Source organism: Garra rufa, chromosome 12 (genome assembly GCF_049309525.1).
Source record: "Garra rufa chromosome 12, GarRuf1.0, whole genome shotgun sequence".
NCBI classification, from domain to species: Eukaryota; Metazoa; Chordata; class Actinopteri; order Cypriniformes; family Cyprinidae; genus Garra; species Garra rufa.
In genome coordinates, this window is record NC_133372.1 from 12,997,302 (window position 1) to 13,019,672 (window position 22,371).

Below are 22,371 nucleotides of genomic sequence, written 5' to 3' on the forward strand. Positions count from 1 at the left end.
TCTCTTTGGTTTCAGTAAGATAATCAAACAGCTTTTACTAGAGAACTAGTTGACAGATGCTAAACTGGACAAGGACTGCTGCTAGCGGTTAGCCAGTCTACAGTTGCTTCTTCAGAAGCTCCTCAGGTGCTGTTGCCTGGCTCTTGTTCAAATATTAGCATGGCGAGTTGGGAACGTGACCCCTGGCTCTCCAGATTGCTCTGGAAACACCGGTGGAACACGTCCTCACTTAGCCGAGGATCGCAAGTCCGGTTGCGGTACACCTGGTGCAAAGCAGGCTCGACAGCACGGAACACATGCAGACCCGAATACTGCACAAACATGTCATAAAGATCCAGGCTCTCCAGCAGCTCCTCGTTCTCCTGCAAGTCACCTGACATCCGTGTCCGTGAGGACATGTAGTCAGAGTTGTAGAAACACGATTCCTCAAAAGTGTATCGGTCAAAGTGACCCGCTTCCCTGACCAGGTCTGGTGAGGCAGGAGGAACCTGGTCTGGATAAGCCACACTAGGGTCAAATTCTTGGAAATGGATGGGAAAGAAAGCCTGCCACCCACTGATAGCATTCATGCGACAGCGATTCAAAAACTCTGAGTTGAGTACAGTGTCAGCTGTGACCAGGAGGAAGAGTGTTTCCACCGGATGCTTCCTAGATACAATATCCAGGATCCGCAGGATGCCTGGGCTTTCTGTTTTTATGCTGATCCAAGACACCTTCACGCTGGGATAATTGTGCTCGACGGAAGTGATCTTAGCCTTGACCTCTGCAAAGACGTCACTTGTACTAACTTTTTGGGCCTCGGTGGGTTCGTAGATGAAGAGGAAGTTAAGAACTGCATTCTCACCGGTCTCAAACAAGTTGGAGGAGCAGTGATCTAAGAAGCGCAGGGCTGCATGGGAGTCGTAACTGGTGAGGGGCAGGAGGACATGGACTCGTGTAGCCTCCGTGACATAAGGCATGGGGATAATCTCCACCTGGCTAAGGGGTCGCACAAGGTGCACACGGCGTGCGATCGATTTCTGGTGACCAGACTCAGTCGTGGCTTGGAACTTCAAGTCCAAGGTGTATTCCATCCCTCGTGTATGGTCCAAGCGCCTGTAACCGTTCACCAGCCGTGGAGTGCTTAGTTGTACAAAAGGGTTGTATTTTTTGTTGAGCTCTTCAACAGCAACCCTTATGACATCAGTCACGTCATCACGATCCGCACCATTGAGCTGGCATTTAGGTGCTCCGTCTACGCAGGAGAAAAGGTTGTCTTCGGTGAAGTAGTCCCAACGCAGTACCTCGAAACGGCTCTTGGGTTCAAAGGGAGGTGTGATGCCGATGGGCCACAGAGCACTCTTGTTTCCATCCACTGCTAATTCGCTGACATTCTTTATCTCAGACTAAGGGGGAAAAGTAAGATTCATGAAAAGCTGACAAAAGTTATAAAAACAAACACATACACTATCTTTAGGGGGAAAAGCTTGTCACTGGGGCAGTACACCTTCATACATTTAAATAATCTTTAAAAAAGTACATATTAGTTCTTTAACAGAACATGTCAGTATGTTAAGGTGTAGTATAGTACCCTTTAGATCAGTGGTTTTTAACCAGGGGGCTGGAGGATTCAAGATGACAAAAAAAAAAATTCTTCTTCTTTTTTTTAAATTGTATTTACTTTCAAAGAACCTGAATATACTGAGGGCTAATTTTAAAAGTGTGATTTCTAGAAATTGAAAAGTCATGCAAATGAAAACTGTTAAAAATTAAATTGACATTAATTCAATTTAATTCAGTTTATAAACAAATTCTAAGAAATAGTCACAATTCTAAGAAATAAAGTCAGAATTGTGAGATATAAACAAGTTTTTTACCTTGCAATTCTGACTTTATAACTCGCAATTGCGAGTTGTGAGTTATTAAGCCAGAATCGTGAGATATAACCTCGCAATTTTGAGAACATATCAGTCTTTTTTTACCCCAAAAATTGAGTTTATAACGCGCAATTGCGAGTTTTTGTCTTGCAGTTCTAAGAAAAAAGTCAGAATTGCAAGTGAAAAGTCAGAATTGCGAGACATAAACTTACAATTGTGAGAAAGAAGTCAGAATTGCGAAACTCACATTTGTCAGATGTCAGAAAAAAGTTAGTTTTTCTCGAAATTCTAATTTAATTTTTCACAATTGTGAGTTTAAATCATGCAATTCTGAGAAAAAAAGTCAGAATTGTAACTTTATATCTCACAATTCTGATTTTATAGCACACAACTGTGAGTTAAATAAGCAATTCTCAGAACATATCAGTCTTTTTTCCACAAAAAACATACTTTCTAACTCCCAATTGCGAGTTTTTATCTCGCAATTCTAAGAAAAAAAGTCAGAACTGCAAGATACAAACTCAGATTTGTCAGATGTCAGGAAAAAAGCTTGCTTTTCTCGCAATTCTGACTTTATTAGACTTTATTAGACTGACTTTATTTACTTATCGCAATTACAAGTTTATATCATGCAATTCTGAGAAAAAAGTCAGAATTGTGACTTTATATCTTGCAATTCTAATTTTATAACATGCAATTGTGAGTTATTAAACCAGAATCGTGAGATATAAACTCACTGTTCGCAATTTTGAGAACATATCAGTATTTTTTTTACCCAAATGGACTCGCAATTGCAAGTTTTTATCTTGCAGTTCTAAGAAAAAAAAGTCAGAATTGCAAGAGAAAAGTCGGAATTGTGAGATATAAACTCACAATTGTGAGAAAGAAGTCAGAATTGCAAAATGCAAACTGACATTTGTCAGAAGTCAGAAAAAAGTTTGTTTTTCCTTGTAATTCTGACTTCATTTTTCACAATTGTGAGTTTATATCTTGCAATTCTGAGAAAAAAAGTCAGAATTGTTACTTCATATCTCGCAATTCTGATTTTATAACTCGCAATTGCAAGTTTATATCATGCAATTCTATCAAGGCAGAACTGCCAGCTGAAAAGTCGCAGTAACATTTTAAAATATTTATTCAGTGTCGGAAACGGTCTTCCATAAGTTCCGACACTTTTCATTATGTAACCATACATTTTGCGCTCTGCTGTGCTGTCATTTTTTCTAAAATTTGATTGCAAGTTGAAAACTTTTGCTTGTGAGAGAACCTGCATCTTAGTAGGCTGTAACTGTGCACCAGAATGAAAGACCTTGTTTCTACTGATCATTCCCGCTTTGTGCAGTATTTTGGCTACACCCACTGCACAGTCCCAGACAAAGAGCGAGGTTGTGGCGTGAAGAACACAATGTGGTCTAATGTCATGATCATGTTCTTCTTTAGAACACTCTTGGGGAGATAAAGTAGAAAGTTTTACCTTTGAGGTGCCTTGAGTGCCCCAGTGACAAGCTGTAGGTAATGTAGCATGCATTCAAAAACTATGAATTTAAAAAAAAGTACAGATGCTGGTTTTAATGTTTTTTGTAATCATTATTAAAGAAATGTCATGCATGCAGAAAGTATACAAAATAAAGAGCTAAATAAAGCATGGCAAACTAAATATATATGAAGAGTTCAGATGCAAACGCCTCTAAGTGCCATCTGAAAATTTAATCTCAAATGAGGATTTTTTTCAGGCTCCTATATTTATGTTCAGGTATTTAATTTTAATTGCACTTAGAGGCTTTTGCATCTGAACTCTTTATATATTGCTGTTGTAAAGAAGTTGTAAAATCTAACCTGTAGTTTTTCGATCTCTTCATAAGTCTTCTGCAGTTCTAGTTCTGTGAAATGTTTGTGCAGACGATACATAAGTTCTGCACTGGTCACAGGATGAACGGTGAGAGCGTTCTGGAATCCATCATTCCCCATTCTGGAAAGGTCCAAATTGTTTTCCATTGTAAAATAATTATAATTCAGGCCCTGAGATAAAGCAAGACAATATGTTATTGTACATGAATATATTTATATGTATTGTGTTTTTAACATGCCTCAACATTCGGCACTGTAACAAGAATGTGGTCACAGTTTCAAAGACAGCACCTCTAGGTTAATTCTGGTCAGCTTTAGTCAGCAGACCCTTGCAATTTGCAGTAATGCTGTTTAATGTCTTGTTGTAACCATGCTAATTAACTGCACAAATCACAGCAGGTCTGCAGCTGGCCTGCCGAGAACAGGAAGTCATTTACTTTGTGGCTCAGCAGCAGAAGAAGTACATCATTCCATTAAAGTAATCCTGGTTTCTGGACGCTCACTTGTTTTATGCTGTATCTAAAAAGCACTTTCAGGTCTGTGTGAATTACTGATGCTTTATGTTCAGGTCACTGCTTTTCACGTCAAAGTCCAGAAGGTCCAAATTTGAACAACTAGACTGTCCTATACCCAGTCTAATGATATGCTGCCTCTGTATGAGACTGATAGCTCACCTAATGAGAGCCAGTGATTTTAATTTCTCTGTGATCTTCATCTGTTTTCAATGCATAATTTTTCTCTTAAACCAGTTAAGTGCATGCTGTGCTGATTGCCTACATAACACTAAAACAAATACTAACTCCTAACCTTGGTAGCACATCCTAGATAGATACTATAACTGTTAGTCACAATTGGATCCATCCATGAATTTTTTTCTAAACTCTAAACTTAAATCTGAACCTCTTGACAGGTGACTGTGTAATTGATTCTTTACTTATTGATTTCAACTTTACAGCAACTTTTAATTAATCTGAATCTACAATGATTATGCATTAACCTACAACTGAACTTACAAAGGTTTTGTTTTGTGACAAAAAAAATAGCTATTCAAAATTTGTATTTTTTTAACCTTTGTATCATTTATGACTGTATTTACAGTACAACTAAATCACGGTCGTATTTTTGTGTCCCTGTAACATGAATCCTCTGTCAATGGGTTACAGATGTATTTTGTAGGAAACGTGGTTCAGAGTATCTACACTACTGTTCTGTTCGAAAGTGAGGGGTCTGCCTTTATTTGATCGAAAATACAATAAAACAGTAATATTGTTAAATATTATTTCAATTTAAAATAACAGTTTTAAATAAATAAATGAATTAATTAAATAATTATGTGTAATAACGTGCAACATTTTCCACAGCCAATTTTCAGTTTCTAATGATCCTTCAGAAGTCGTTCTAATATTCTGATTTAGTGCTGATTTATGGTGATTTAGTACATTTATTTAAAATATAGCATTTATTCTGTATAAATATAGTCATTTCTAACATAATCACTGTCATTTTTTATAAATTCTGAAATGCATTCTTGCTGAATAAATGCATTAAAAAAAAAAACTTACTGACCCCAAACTTTTCAGTGGTCATGCAGATTTGCAGTGTAAGTCATGCAGAAGACCTGAATCCAATCAGATCAGGCTATAAAGAGCGCAAAGGTGTTCCTTCATCTCTATGCCAAAGCTTTTAAATAAGCCAGCAGTCATTACCCATGTACAATCCAATTTAACACATTAACTCACAAACTACAGCTTATCACACTTATGCCATTACCAAGCACATATGTGACCCTGGACCACAAAACCAGTCTTAAGCCGCACGGGTATATTTGTAGCAATAGCCAATAATACACTGTATGGGTCTAAATGATTGATTTTTATTTTATGCCAAAAATAATTAGGACATTAAGTAAAGATCATGTTCCATGAAGATATTTTGTAAATTTCCTATCATTAATATATAATACAGTGGTGTGACAAAGTGTTGGCCTCTTCCTGATTTTTTTTTTTTGCATGTTTGTCACACTTTAATGTTTCAGATCAAACTAATTTAAATATTAATAAAAAAAACACAAGTAAACACAATATGCAGTTTTTAAATTAAGGGAAAACAAAATCCAAACCCACATGGCCCTGTGTGAAAAAGTGAAATTCAGGAACAAATGAGAAAGAAAGTAATTAAGATCTATCAGTCTGGAAAAGGTTATAAAGCCATTTCTAAAGCTTTGGGACTCCAGCGAATCACAGTGAGAGCCATTATCCACAAATGGCAAAAACATCGAACAGTGGTGATCCTTCCCAGGAGTGGCCGGCCAACCAAAATTACCCCAAGAGCGCAGCGATGACTCATCCAAGAGGTCACAAAAGACCCCACAACAACATGTAAAGAACTGCAGGCCTCTCTTGCCTCAGTTAAGGTCAGTGTTCATGACTCCACCATAAGAAAGAGACTGGGCAAAAATGGCCTGCATGGCAGAGTTCCAAGACGAAAACCACTGCTGAACAAAAAGAACATAAAAGGCTTGTCTCAGTTTTGCCAGAAACATCTTGATGATCCCCAAGACACAAGAAAATACTCTGTGGACTGACGAGACAACAGTTGAACTTTTTGGAAGGTGTGTGTCCCATTACATCTGGTGTAAAAGTAACACAGCATTTCAGAAAAAGAACATCATACCAAAGATAAAATATGGTGGTGGTAGTGTGATGGTCTGGGGCTGTTTTGCTGCTTCTGGGCCTGGAAGACTTGCTGTGATAAATGAAACCATGAATTATGCTGTCCATCAAAAAATCCTGAAGGACAATGTCCGGCCATCTGTTTGTGACCTCAAGCTGAAGCGAACTTCATTCAAAAACTGCATGCTGTGTTTACTTGTGTTATCTTTGATTAATATTTACATTTGTTTGATGATCTGAAACATTAAAGTGTGACAAACATGCAAAAAAAAAATTCACACCACTGTGTATAAAAAAAATATTTATTTAATTATTTGATTATATGTTTGATTAGTAATATGCATTGGTAAAAACTTCAGTTGGACAACTTTAAAGGCAATTTTCTAAATATCTTGATTTTTTTGCACCCTCAGATTCCAGATTTTCAAATAGTTATAATATCTATCTATACATCAATGGAAACTCAGATTATGCATAAACCTCAAAACAACTGACCCTTAGGCCTGGTTTTGTGGTCCAGGGTCACATATACTGTTTTATACTGTCTCTGGCGTGGATTACGTGCAATACATGTTTTGAACATACACCGAACATTTTCACATGACTGTGAGCTTGTTTGTGTATCAATGTACCTGCCTCAGAATTTAAAAAATACTGTGAACTATTGATTATTTGGACTCCCTGTTGCATCGAGCCCTGCAATTTATAACAGCACACCCTCTCAATAAAGCATGGACCCTTGGGTAATGTGGTTTCCTGTCGAAACTAGAGACCCTAGGTGAAAAATGTAGTCATTTGTGACCAGCATAAACATTGCCAACTAAGGGAAACCAGCTACATGAAAAGTCTACTTTATCAGCACAGGCCTGTTTTTAGAGTTTGCCAGGATGATCTGTACATAGTTCAGGCTCTGAGCACCCCCAATCCCCCCTCTTTCCTTCAGCTTATTTCGGTACACAGCTCTTTCAGCCACATTTTCCCTGGGATGGATACTAATTTTACCCTGTGCCTAATTGGAATCTCATGATATGAGAAATGTAACTGCCTTCAAGTTTAGAAGAAGCAGATGCAGAACTGATCCTGATTGAGATTTAGTGCATTTCATTAAAAAAGAATGACCAACAAGAATGAACAAAACAGAAACAAAGTTAAATTTAATTTAATTTCAATTTAGTTACAGGAATAGTTTACCCAAAAAAGCAGTTTGCTGAGAACTCACTCACCCTCAGGTCATTCAGAATGTAGATGAGTTTGTTTTTCATCAGAACAGATTTGAAGAAATCTAGCATTACATTGCTTGCTCACCAATGAATCCTCTGCAGTGATTGGGTGCCGTCAGAATGAGAGTCTAAACAGCTAATAAAAAACATCACAATAATCCACAAGTAGTCAACACGACTCCAGTTCATCAGTTAAAGTCTTGTGAAGTGAAAAGCTGTGTTGTAATAAACAAATCTATAGTCATTGTTAAAAATTAGATGCTTTTAGTCCTCTATCCATATTGCTTTCTCCAGTGAAAGTCATCTCATCTAAATTCAGAGAGAAATATGCACAGATCAAGCACTGTTTACAAGTGAAAACAGTCCAAAATAGTTCTGAACATGTATGTTAATTGATAATGATGTGAGAGGATGACTCACTTCCAGAATGAAAAATCCTGATAATTTACTCACTCCCATGTCATGCCAGATGTTAATGTCTTTCTTTCTTCATTTGTAAAGAAATTAGTTTTTTTTTTAAGAAAACATTCCCAGAATTTTCTCCATAAAGTGGACTTCAATGGTGGCCAATGGGTTGAAGGTCCAAATTGCAATTTCAATACATGATTGTTTTAGCTTTTTTGTAAAACGCGTTTGACTTTCTTTGCACATATGCTTTGTAAACACTGGGTCAGTACTTTGCCTACTTCACACCTGCGTGATAATGTAATGCGTGAGGTCAAGCAAGTGCAAGATGTGCATTTGTGGTTAAAGTATGTCAATTTATATTTTTCCTAAAAAATGACCAATCGTTTCGCTAGATAAGACTCTTATTCCTCAGCTGAGATTTTTGAAGCTGCATTGAAACTGCAATTTGGACCTTCAACCCGTTGGCCACCATTAAAGTCCACTATATGCAGAACAATCCTGGTATGTTTTCCTCAAAAACCTTAATTTTTTTTCGACTGAAGAATACATGAACATCTTGGATGACAAGGGGGTGAGTAAATTATCAGAAAGTTTTCATTCTGGAACTGAACTTCTCCTTTAATGATGAATATGTCTTACAAACACTCAGCATTTCACTTTACAAGACATTAGTTGGTGGATTAGAATTGTTTGAATTACTTGTGGATTATTATGATGCTTTTATCAGCTGTTTGAACTCTCATTCTGACGGCACCCATTCACTGCAGAGGATCCTGTACTGTGATGTAATGCTAAGTTTCACCAAATCTGCTCCAAATTCATCTACATCTTGGATGGTCTGAGGGTGTGTAATTTGTCTACAAATTTTCATTTTTGGCTGAACTATTATGTTGATCATATTTAAAGCTTAACAACTGAAAAAGAATGACATTTTGATTGATTTTTGTTTTCATACCTGGATTTAAAGGTGTCGTTCAACCCAAAATGAAAATTCTTTTATCATTTACTAACTCTTATGTTGTTACAAACTTTAAATTAATTTCTTCTGTACCCCGCTGACATAATATGAAGAATGACAGCTGAAATATTTTTTTAGAATATCTATTTTTCCAAAATAAGTTTGAGTAAATGATGACAGAATTTTCAATTCTAAATGCTCATAAAAATATTGCATATAAGTCATAAACCAAATTCCACTTACCTCATATTCCTCCACACAGCTCATGCCAGCATAATCAATGATACAGCGACCGAGCCACTCATCAGGTCTGATGCTTACAATGTCAGTCCTGCATTGTTCCAAGAAAGGCTGGAGCTTGAGAAGTAGAGCACGGGATATCAGAAACCCTGGTCCACTGTGACAATACCTCCCCTGGGTTTCACCTCCAATGAACTCTCCAGGCTGGCCCATGTAAAGCTGAAAGTCCATGCTCAGGTGGCTTACTAAGGTCTTCAGCCTTTCGGGCTGGGTGTAGGTATCGTCCTGGATGAAGTAGAACCAATCATAATCAGCAATGTGATGTTCTAGAAGATATCGGACAGACTGGAACATGTTTGGAACTGGACGCTCGTCACCATGGGCCACCACAAACATTCCATTAGGGAGTTTACGATTGCGAGTGCCTGTAAAGAAGATGAGCCGACCATCCAGATGGTGGTTGAGGGTCCGGTTGATAGCCACAGCTAAAGTGTTCATGGTGGTTTTGGAAGTAAATACTGAGACAAAGAGACGTTCACGAATTCCAAGCTCTGTGCTGGCATACTTGGCTCTAAAGAGAGAATGATTGAGAATAAAATAGTAATATGATGAGTAAAGAATAATAAATCACAGCCCAGTTACATTAGGAGGTCACAAGCCCAGCTGGGTTTGATGTGTCAGTTGGTCAAATAAACCAAGCCAACCATTTATAACCTACCACACACAGACACAGACGTGTCCTAAATAGGCAGCAGTTGTGTCATTATTTACTCATGTCACAACTGTAATTTTTCCCATAAACACAAACTGATTTTCATTCAGCTTTTTCCATATGACAGTTCATACTAGTAATAGGACAAACCAAAGTATAAAATCTCATAATAAAGTAGTAGGTTTGTGTGAAGAACATTTTGGCTAAAGTTTAGGCCTAAAGTTATTCAACAAAAATGATTTTCCACTCTAAAATCTCTTTTCTAAACATTTAAATTGTCATTTTGTGTTCAGTTAGACACACATGAGGAAATAAAGATGTTTTGGCAAACAAGATTCCCGACCTTGAAGAGGATTATTAGTTAATGATTTCTGTTCTTCATTTTAAGTGAAAACCATGAAGGTTGAACTTCTTTACTCACTATGCACCGCTCTTGAAAAAGTACAGCATAAAAATTCTTTGAAATTCACAGTAACAACAACAATAGGGTTTATGTTGAAATATTACATTTAAAAATATGCTTAAATGATTTGTTACAAAGTATAGTAATTGATAATGTGTATTTAAATTTTTCCCTTATTCTTTTAGGATAAATCTTTGACAAACTGAAAAGAATTGACAGGCAGTTGTGTGTTCATTCCAGACAGATTTTTTTTTCTTCTGACTTCAAACTGCAGAAGTTATTCTATGTCATATTTCATACATTCTAATCAACTTTAGATTCCTTGTCCCTGTGAAGGACTAGCCATTCATCCAGGGTTTTGCCCTGTTTATGGCCTGAGGTGCTGGAAGGATAAACCCACTTTGATACATTAACAACCAAATGTTTTTGAACAGTAACATTTTTATTGTTTTTTTAAATAAGACTCTTCTGCTCACCAAGCCTGCATTTATTTGATCCAAAGTACAGCAAAAACAGTACAATTATTTGATATCAAATATCAGAAATATTTGTACTATTTAACTGCACTATTAAACTGTTTTGCTGCAGTCACATGATCCTTCAGAAATCATTCTTGTATTCTGATTTGCTGCTCAAAAAACATTTATTATTATTTTTCTGTTAAAAACAGCTAAGTAGATCTTTTTTTCAGGTTCCTTTGATAAATGGAAAGTTCAGAAGAACAGCATTTATCTGTAATAGACATCTTTTGTAACATTATAAATGTCTTTGTCATCACGTTTGATGATATTACATTTGAAGCATCCTCGCTAAATAAAAGTATTAATTTCTATATTTAATAGAACTATAGAAAAAATAATTAATTAATTTTAAAAAGCTTTTGAATTGTACAGTGCATAATGTTACTAAAGCTTTTTATTTCAGATAAATGCTGATCTTTGGATCTTTACATTCATCAAAAAGTCCTAAAAAAATGTACTCAACTGTTTTAAATATTGATAATAATAATAATGATAAAAGTTAGCAAATCAGCATATTCGAATGATTTCTGAAGGATCATGACTCTGAAGACTGGAGTAGTGATGCTGAAAATGTAGCTTTGATCACAGATATAAATTACATTTTAAAATATATTCAAATAGAAAACAGTTATTTTAAAAACTAAAAACATTTCATTTTTTTACTGTACTTTGGATCAAATAAACAGACTTGAGCAGAAGAGAGAGAAAATCATTTCTATATCTATTGTTGTCTGACATTTTCTTTTAAACTATATGCTTAGTCAAGTCAAGTTACCATTATTTATATAGCGCTTTTTACATTGCAGATTGTGTCAAAGCAGCTTTACATTATTAACAGAGAAATAGTGTGTCAAACTAAGTGCAATGCTTAATAATGGCTGGAAAATCCATTAAACTAAATATTACTGGTTAGTAATTACTATACGACTCTAGTAACTTTATTACCCACCACTTGAAATACAATAAATCAATCAATAGCTGGAATTATTATTAGATTCTTACATTATTTACCCCATTACCCTATGATGGATGTTTGTTTATGTGCATCTAAGGACTTGCTGAGGCTTTCATTGTAGTTCAGATTACTAAACCGCTGATCCGTGACCGACAGCATGCTTTAGGTGACCTGATGACATCATCAGGCTGCATCAGCTTCCAGAGGCCAAGGGGCAAGATCAGAGCCTTTGCTCTTTAAATAGCAAGTGTCCTACTAAAGTTCTATCTTTTGTACATAAAAGACAAACCAGGTAACTTTACTTTAGCAGAAGACCTCCAGACAAATAAATCTGCTTGTGATACTGTTATTTATTATTATTATCATCATTATTATTAAACAATTTTGACTCATTAGTTTCTTTTCTTTTCTTTCCAAAGTAATCCCAGCTATTCATGTATGCTTTAAACACACCCAAGAGACTTCAGTCAGGATGTGCTCTGTATAGAATCACTGGTGGAGCTCCGTGCTACACCTACCTAAAAACTTTCTTTGGAGGACCTTCCTGGGCAGGCTGGTTATAAGGCACTATTCTGGGCTCAAAATCCTCGTCGAGATTTCCGTTGTCAGTTGTGCCAGAGGATATCGAACTAGGTTTACGGGCCCCTTTCGAGCTCCCAGGCTGTCCTATAAGCATCTCGTCGGCGGCTCCCATCCACTCAGAGTCGCAGGACTCATCCACCCAGGTAACGCTGAGAAGACTCAGAGTGAATCCCAGAGAGATGCCCACAATAATCGGCCCGGTCGGCCTGATGAGAGACACTAACATTGCAATTCTCATGCTTTCAGTCGGCGGCAGTAAACGGTGAACTGTCCGCTCCTCAGCACAACGAGGAGATGCTTTTAGCAGAACGAGGATGAGGAATAGCGTCGCTCTCTCTCTTCTCACCTATAAAGAGAGACGTGACTGTCTCTGTTGCCTTCTGACGTGTCATCGCTCCGGACTCCGCCCTTGACTAACCAGACGTCAGTCAATGCAAATTCTAAGCGCTGATTACTGCCATTCGACAGAGGCATGGATGGACGGAGGAGGCGCCATCTGCTAGACCGCTACAAACCTATCATTAACTCCAGCTATAATTTAGGGGTAAAAGCGAATTTGGTCGTTTGCCCTAGGATATTGCGAGGAAACCGCGTTTGACCTGGAAAGTTTATGCTCTTTCTATGTCTCACTAGAGGGCGACCATTCTGTTTGAGACCACGAATGTAATCCTACATGTGGACGCTTAAAGCAAGGGCACACACAACTAGTTGAACAAATTATTGAACAAATGAAAAACACATAGGCTATGATACATAGCATATATTATTATGTAAATAAGCCTATGTAAATAAATTTTTTTAATCGAATGTAGGCTAACTTGTCCCATGCCCCAGTCACATTTTCTTGGTTAAATAAACATTACACTGCAAAAAAATAATAATAATAATAATAATAATAATAATAATAAATTCTTTGTTAGATTTTTTTGTCTTTTTTCCAGCCCAAATATCTGAAAATTCTTAAATCAAGATTGATTTTCTAGACGAGTAAAAATTATTTTCTTGTTTTCAGAAAAAAAACAAGCCAAAATTAAGTGATTTTTTGCTTAGAACAAGCAAAAACACACTTGATTTAGACTTTTTTTTTTTTTTTTTTCTGAAAACAAGATTATTTTACTCGTCTAGAAATTCCTTCTTGATTTAAGAATTTTCAGATATTTTGGCTGGAAACAAGACAAACAACCTAAGTAAGAAAAACATTTTTTTTTGCAGTGTACTTGCACAATCAGGAAAACAACAACAACTCTATTTTATATTTTTACATTAACAATTTAATCAATATTATATAAAGCCACATATGAATCTAATCAAATGAAGTTTGTGTTTTTAAGAATTTTACACTTATTAAAATAATAAATCAAGGCAGTAACAATTTAAACAATGTATTTTATTTGTGAACTTGTTCAACTATTCTTATTAATAGCTAACTTTTAACCATCTTTTGACTTTTTCATCAAAGCTAGGTAAATATTGGTCACAGAAACAGATTTGCTTTCAATTTTACTAAGAAGATTACTCACTAAAAACTCCCACAGATCATGTTTTCATGCCATTTTAATTCTAATTTTGACATAAGTGGATACTTATATCAAAGTGTCAGAATATCAAAAAGTTTATTAATGCTAGAATATGTACATAACTATAACAATCTCAAAAACAATAGAGAACAAAATATAAAATATAATACAAGATAGAAAGTAAAATAAATTAAAAAAAACTAAAAAAGAAACAAACAAACAAACAAATAACATAAACCAGAAGGAGGAAATTATATGAGGTTGAATACTGAAAACAATTTTTGACTTTTGAATGATTTTTATGCCCATCAAAGACCAAATTATAATTAACCAAAATAATTGACATTGGATTCTTATGCAAAAATGTATATTTGTGAATAAAACAATAGGCAAGTATAATAAAAGATTACCAATATACAGAAACTGAATACAGGAGTTAGAGTTATAATACATATTGTTAATACATATTCTAACTTAAGTTTTTTTTTCTTCTGAGAGATAGGTCAATAACTCATTACAAAAAAAAAATTAACACAAACACACAAAAAATAGGTACAATGATCTCTTCTATCAGACTGATTCGCCAATGCAAAACACAGAAAAAGAAGGCGGGATTTATCCCATAAACCAATTACAGCCAAACATAACCAGTCATATCCAATCATATCGCAATGGAGGCATTGCCTCCTCCCACATGACTTTCCCAGAGGTCTGTTAAAACTCAATGGGCTCAGGGGAGGCGAGAGGGACGCGGACTCCCACTGTAACTGTACCTGCTTGTGTCTCTGTTGGACAATGTTCCTTTAGAAAAACGAAAGATTTGCACTTCTTAATGTTCTATTGTGTAATATTAGTGTTGTTTTATTTTTGTACTACGTTTGTATCATGTTCTAATATTTTGAGGAGACACTGCCTTCCTTGCCTCTTCGGAGGAAATGCCCGGATACTTACATACAACAGATGATGTGTGTAAATAGTCACTTAAAAAAAATTCTCAAATGTTGGCTCATACTCTTTTATTGACTGATTGATTGTGATCTTTGTAGATCAAAATGTTTTCGTTTAACATATAACTGAGTTTTCTGTAAATGCAACAAATGAAATTTTGTTGATTCAGAAAATCCTTTTCTGCCATCCAACATGCATTAACTTGATTGTGTGAGTCATACTTTACCCCAAAAGTTAAATGTTTATTTGTCTGCCTTAAAATAGCTAAATAAATAGCTTTTGGTACCTATAACAGGAGCTGTCAGTCACATTATCTCCAAATACACAATCATTGTATCCTTTGCACACACACTAACTTTTCCCATAAATCCACTGTCCACAGGCAAATAACTATACAACTCTCAGACTTCATATATGCACAAACATAGTGCAATACACAGAAAAACACAACCCAGACCTTGCTTTCTCTTTCATTCTGTCCTCCCCTGGAGCATCACATCTGTTCCTTCTACTGCATGCCTGCAGCTACAACTGAAGAACACAGTGGACTCCCCAGAGCTGTGCTGCCCTGTCTTTCTGTCCCACGGTTGATACAGAGAAAACATTTTTCTCCTTGTATGTGGTTGTTAAAACAGTAAATGTTCTGACAGTGGGTTGGGGTTGTTACGCTTTTACTTTCTGCAGATGAAGTGGAGCATGAAGTGTTCTCCCAAGGGTAATCATTACTTTGAGAGTATAATGGTAAATGTTTTAAAGCGCCTTTTATAAGAAACAACATAATGCTTTTGGAAATAGTATATATTTGATGTGATTGTGTGTATTTACCAGCTTTGTAATTTTCAACAGTGCCTTAAATTTAATAGTGCAAAGCTCTCAAACTGTTAGCTGAAGCTAACTTCATCAGACAATGTTAAAAAGGGACAAACACAACAGAACTATTCACTGCAGTATGTAGTCTTTTTATTTTTCCACTAGGTGGCAGTAATTCATTAAATTGAGTGCCCTCAAATGGCCCCATCACTTTTAGAAATAGGGTGTACTATTTGAGTGCCGTTTATAGAGATACATTTATGCTTCGCAACATTGTTTTAAAGAATAATGTGAACACAGACACATGCTGAGAGAAAAACTACAAATGATTTAGAACTTGCATTCATTTTTTTATATAATACAAGATTATATATGAAAAATATAAGATCTAGATTCCTCTGTGAGGTGCAGCGACCAACTGAAAAACTAAATAACACCAAGGATGCTTTATGAAACTGTTTTATTTGTTTCCCCCCAAATGTCCACTTGTTCAACCAAAAAAAGTACAATGAATAAAACCATAGGGCTAAATCTGAAGGTCAAAGACCTTTCCGAGTGGATGGAGATGATTGTCCAGACCCACAGTTGCGGTATTCACAGTAAGCCATCATAGTGTATGGGGCCCTGAGCCAGGCATTGTTCATTCACAGCTCACAGTTTTCATCTGAACACTGAGGCTGTTTACTGTCTCTGGGATAAACGCAAGGAATGCATGGCAGAGTTTACTAAATAATGTCACTATGCCACCACCTCCCTCGGAAAGCCCAGATCACATGATCACAGAGGCTTCCGCCTCTTCAAGGCACCCAGTGTTATTCGCAGGACTCTGAAAAGAGTCCATATTGACATAGATGCTTTTATTGTGCGTTTCCGTCCTGATACTTACCAGGAGTAAACTGTATCCAATTACCTTTGTATGTAGTACAGAAAATTATAGGCTGTATTTAATTAAAAGTGAAAGTAATTTTGTGTTAATGCTTATGAAAATCATTTCAAATCAACAAATGCCACCTTTTACTTTTACTGATAAAAGTGTTATTTTATGTTCAAAATGAGAAAATAAATCATTGTAAACCTATTGTTTATAATATTTCATGTGCTTTGTTTTGTTGAAAAAATATTTTTTTAAAGAAACAGTTCAACCAAAAATGTAAAGAAAACTGCTCACCCCCAGGCCATCCAAGATGTAGACGAGTTTGTTTCTTCATTGGAACTGATCTGGAGAAATGTAGCAATATGTCACTAGTTTACCAATGGATTCTCTGCAGTGAATGGGTGCCATCAGAATAAGAGTTCAAACAGCTGATAAAAACATCACAATAATCAACAAGTGATTAGAGTTAATAAGAGAAAGAGTTAATAAGATACAATAGACATGCTGTTCAGAAGTAAGTTGCAGGGTTTTTACTCAGTGGAAACTCTCAGAAAGCATTCTTATTTGATGGCAGTTGTTTGGTCTCACTACAGAACTGGAATATTTTTTGGATTGAGTTAAAAGCATCAATGATTCTTTGTCCTCGTGCCGGTGAATTTTTTTGTGTATCTTGAGGTCTTCATGAATTTGTTTCTTTAATGGAACTGATCTAGAAAAACGTAGCAATACGTCACTTGCTCACCAATGGATTCTCTGCAGTGAATGGGTGCCATCAGAATAAGAGTTCAAACAGCTGATAAAAACATTACAATAATCCACAAGTAAGCAATAGATGTTAATAAGATACGATAGACAAGCTGTTCAGAAGTGAGTCACAGAGGTTTTACTCAGTGAAAACTCTTGGAAAACATTCTTATTTGATGCGAGTTGTTTGGTCTCACTACAGAAGTGGAATATTTTTTGGATTGATTTAAAACATCAGTGATTCTCTATCCTCATGCCCATACTTTTTTGTGCATCTTGGGGTCTTCACAACTTCGCTACTTCATTGAAACTGATCTGGAGAAATGTAGCAATGCGTCACTTGCACACCAATGGATACTCTGCAGTGAATAGGTGCCGTCAGAATGAGAGTTCAAAAAGCTGATAAAAACATCACAGTAATACATAAGTACTCCAAATGACTCAAGTCCATCAATTAACATCTTGTTAAACAAAAAGCTGCATGTTTGTATGAAACAAATTCCTCAAGACGTTTTTAACTTTAAACCGTTGCTTTCAGCTAAAATCAGAGTCTTATTCACAATAGTCCTATATGTTACGTTTTTAACAATTCTTATTTTGACTGCACCCATTGACTGCAGAAGATCCATCGCTGAACAAGTGATGTAATGCTAAATTTATCCAGATCTGTTCAGACGAGAATCTTGGATTGCCAGAGGGTGAGTATATTTGATAAATATTGTATATTTTTACTAATTAAATAAAATATGAATATATTTAGAAGGTTTAGTATTCTTTGAATACTTTTGTTTTAGTATAACTACTATAAATTTCTAAAATGAAGTGTCTCTTTACATGTTGTGTGTGTGGTCTATCATCAAACTAAACGTCTGCCAACTGATGAACTCAAGTACTACAAACAATAACAATGTTGTCATCTTGAGGCAGATACAATAAAATATCAATTGCCATAAAAGGCTTTTCAATCCATCCCAAGATTGCCCTGAGAGAAAGACTAAAGCTCTTGTTTTATCAAAGTTTGATATTCTAAACAAGAAGATGATAAAGTCAATTTAAGTTTTTCTCTAGTCCTGAAATTTGATGGGAAGGTTTGGCATGGACGTTTAAAAATTAATTCTGTTTGGCTCGAAAATGTTCTAACAGACCAATTCTGGCTGATAACACAGGATACTGATATAGCTGTAGGGCCAAGAGGACTGCCAAGGTCAACACAAGCAAGAGAACACTTTATGAAAAACATATCAAAAACGACAGCTGGACATCATAACACTAATTTAAATTTAAGGCCTGTTGAAAACGAGAAATAAAACGAAAACAAAACGAGACGAGTTTTCTGGTTGACATAAATCCATGGGAATCATTTCTGTTTCCAAAACAAATAAGGGCTGTGCGGGTTTACATCAACTAAACGAGTGTCATGTAGGGTTTCTGCACCGTTTGTTTACAAACTCCTGAACTTTTTGACTTGACAGGGATTTTTCTGACGCTACGTCAACAGAGGTGGAATGCGCGCGTGCCAATAGATGTTAATAAGATACGATAGACGCGCTGTTCAGAAGTGAGTCGCAGGGGTTTTACTCAGTGAACGCTGTCGGAAAACATGCTTATTTGATGCCAGTTGTTTGCTCTGACTAAAGAAGTGGATTTTTTTGGATTGAGTTAAAAACAGCAATGATTCCTTTGTCCTAGCGCCCGTACTTTTTTGCGCATCACATACTTTTAATCAGCAGTGCATTTAAAACGTTTTATCCTGTTCGTGATTATTGCTGGATATGATGCCTATAAAAAAAATTCGCCGACAAAACACGGGCACATCGGTGGGACAGTTTCAGGTAGATTTGACCCGTTTGTGGATGTAAATCCCTTGATGATGCTCTCAATGCAAAACAACGTCCTTTTGTTCTTTATTATCCTCAATACGACCCTCACACCTCTGCAACGAAGGTAAGCTGCTTTATCCTCCTTGATAATATTCTTGTTATTGAGCTGCACAAATAAATTTCTCTGAAAACTAATGCAGCATTGCTTCTAAAACTCTTTTGAGATAATTAGATAAAGGTGGTTACTCGAACAAACGGGAATTTATGACTTTCCATTCAGGTTCAACAGGCCTTTTTAAATAACAAGAGAAAATGAAAGATGTGAAAAAACTGGTTTGTTCATGGCAAGTAACTTTAAGAGGGAGGGTCAAGACTTTAAGGATGAAAGAAGGGGGGGGGGGGGGGGGAGAGAAAAGAGAAAAAGAGCTATTTTCTTATTTGGAGAAAGCACTCAGGTACTTTCAGATAGAAGACACTGATGACTTTGTGTGGATGTGTAAGAGTGTGTCTTTGTGTGTAAATGTATTCAGGGTGGATGGCAACCCTTTAGTGATGGATCCCAATAGTATCTGCCGTAGAACTAGAACTTTGGTAGGCAGACATGCCGACATGTGCCAGTCTCAGCCTGAGATAATTCAAGAAGTGGCAAAAGGTTCCCGGTTGGGTATGCGAGAATGCCAACATCAGTTCCACAGCCGGCGATGGAACTGCACCAGCCAGAGCAGAAACCTGGCCAAGATCCTGCAACAAGGTGAGGAACAATACAAAAGCTTCTCATATTATTTTAAACACTTGAAACTTTTGAGTTCATGAAGATGAAATGGGTATACTCTAGCCTTAACAGTCAGAATAACAATAACCATGTTAAGCACAACATGATGCAGAATTCTTTATTTGGCCCCTCTTTTTATGTCTCATCTGCGTAATAGGGATTCCTATATTTTCGTAATACCACTATGAGTCATCATTTCCTAGAATATCATTGCAAAATCCTCATTGGGTTTAAAACGTAGTTTAGACCAAAATACAGACAATTTCCAAATAGACAGTTTTTGTTTTTGTTGTTTCATACTTTTTGGCATGTCAGATGTTTTCTTGTAGATAAATTGTTGCTCAGTTTGTATATTTGAAAGGTATTTTACGTTACTTTTAAGTATGCAAACCTGTAAGCAACCCTCAAGTTGTTTTAAATCTGTATGAATTTCTTTATCTGTTTAGCACAAGAAAAAAATAGTATAAGGGAATATAACTGGAAGCCAATGGCTACCGTCAAGTGTTTGGTTACCAACTGTCTTCAAAATATTTTCTTTTGTGTTTAACAGTAGAAATAAACTTTTACAGGTTTGGAAAAACTTGAGGGTGAATAAATAATGACAGAATTTAAATTTTCGAATGAACCATCTCTTTAATGAAGGCCTTCATTAACACTATGTAGTTAGCTGTATGACCATTAGAGGGCATAATTGTACTATGTCAGTTTGACCATGTAAATGGTTACTTGACATAACACGTTAGGAAAAAAACAGTAGACTTTGTGTGCTTTTGATAGTAGTTTATACCTTATAGTGCATGTGTCTAAATGAAGCTGAGATTAGGTTTCTTGCCAATAAAAGACATTTCATTTGTTATGATTGCATTGTTTAATCCAAACATGACATGCCAATTGCCAAAGTACAGCTATTTATAAGTTGTGTACATGTTAATTTGATACCAAGATTGAGTGTGTCTTGGAGGAATCCTTTACTCTAAGGGGAAAAATGCTTTTTTGGCAGGTCAAGGTGTATTGAGGCAGGTCTAGACAACGAAGATGTGTGAGGAATGTGAATGTGCTAAATGAGTTATTGTTAATGTGGCAATTCTTTAGATATTTAAGTGATCGTAGATGTGGGATGAGGGTGTTGTCCTGAAACAAGAGTTTAGATAAACATCATAATCAAATACATACCATGAAATGATTCACATGACATAATGCACTTTTTCAGATGGTCATGAGACAAAATATAAGGTTTTGTATTTTCCCCCCTGTTGAGTTAAGTTTCTTGAACTGTTCTCTAGATATCCGGGAAACTGCATTTGTGTATGCTATCACAGCTGCTGGTGTGCTGCATGCAGTGACACAAGCCTGCAGCCAGGGAGCGCTGCCACAGTGCAGCTGTGTGACTCTTCAGAGTTCTTCTGAAACTTACCATGACTCCCCAGCAGAGCATGTACTCATCCAGGCTTCGCCTTTCCAAGATGGGCGCTGGGAATGGGGGGGCTGCGGAGATGATGTGGACTTTGGCTACGAGAAGTCTCGTCAGTTCATGGACACCAGGCAGAGAAAAGGCAAGAGTGACATCAGGACCCTTATTGACCTGCATAACAACGAGGCAGGAAGACGGGTACGTTTACATTTCTGGATTTGGCTTGGAACACAAAAGGATAGCATTTTACATTAGGACATTATTCAAAAGACCTTACATCTTTCCTGATAACTTACTCATCCCCATTTTATCCAAGATGTTCATGTATTTCATTCTTCAGTCGATATGAAATTATGTTTTTTGAGGAAAACATTAGAATTTCTCTCCATATAGTGGACTTCAATGGTGCCCGTGAGTTTGAACTTCCAAAATGCAATTTAAAAGTGCTCTGAATGATTCCAGCTGAGATCTTATCTAACGATCAGTCATTTTCTAAAAAATAAATAAATAAATAATAATAATAATAATAATATACTTTTTAACCTCAAATGCTTGTCTTATCTAGCTCTGCATGAACTCTGTGTATTCCAGTTCAAGACTACCATCTAATTTTCTTCTCCAAATTCAAAAACAGCGCCCTACATCGCTTTTTTACATTTTTTTGGAAAGGGTGTTTGCATATTTACTTTGTAAACACTGGGTCGGTACTTCTGCAGTGATGTAGGACAATTTTGAAGTTGGAGGAGAAAATGAAATGGGAGTTTTTAAACATACCCTGTCTTCAACCAGATTACACAGAGTTCACGCAGAGACAAGACGGCTATTTGAGGTTAAAAAGTATATAAATAGTTAATTTGTTAAGAAAATGACCTATCGTTTCACTAGATAAGACCCTTAGTTTTTTGAGAAAAACATTCCATATTTTTTTCCATATAGTGGAATGGGAATGGGAATCAGCGGGTTAAAGGTCTAAATTGCAGTTTCAATGCAGCTTTAAAGAGCTCTGCACATTCCCAGCAAAGGAATAAGGGTCTTGTCTAGCAAAATGATTGGTCATTTTCTAAAAAAAAATATTGGAAAGGTCACACATGGTTAGTTCT

The 22,371-nt window shown here is 36.2% G+C and overlaps 2 protein-coding genes across 2 annotated transcripts in view; one reads left to right on the plus strand and one right to left on the minus strand.

The window, feature by feature from the left end:
• chpfb (chondroitin polymerizing factor b) lies at positions 1-12,779 on the minus strand. Its single transcript, XM_073851963.1, has 4 exons — positions 12,312-12,779; positions 9,206-9,773; positions 3,693-3,875; positions 1-1,385 (listed from the first exon to the last, which is right to left on the minus strand). The coding sequence occupies exons 1-4, from the start codon at positions 12,611-12,613 to the stop codon at positions 123-125; spliced, it is 2,316 nt and encodes a 771-aa protein (XP_073708064.1). The 5' UTR covers positions 12,614-12,779; the 3' UTR covers positions 1-122.
• Positions 12,780-18,866: 6,087 nt separating this feature from the next.
• Positions 18,867-22,371, plus strand: part of wnt6a (wingless-type MMTV integration site family, member 6a) — a 4,752-nt gene continuing 1,247 nt past the window's right edge. The window contains exons 1-3 of the mRNA XM_073851846.1: positions 18,867-19,212; positions 19,619-19,839; positions 21,144-21,483. Coding sequence (XP_073707947.1) covers positions 19,136-19,212; positions 19,619-19,839; positions 21,144-21,483 — 638 coding nt within the window. The 5' untranslated portion in view covers positions 18,867-19,135. The remainder of the gene's footprint in view (positions 19,213-19,618; positions 19,840-21,143; positions 21,484-22,371) is intronic.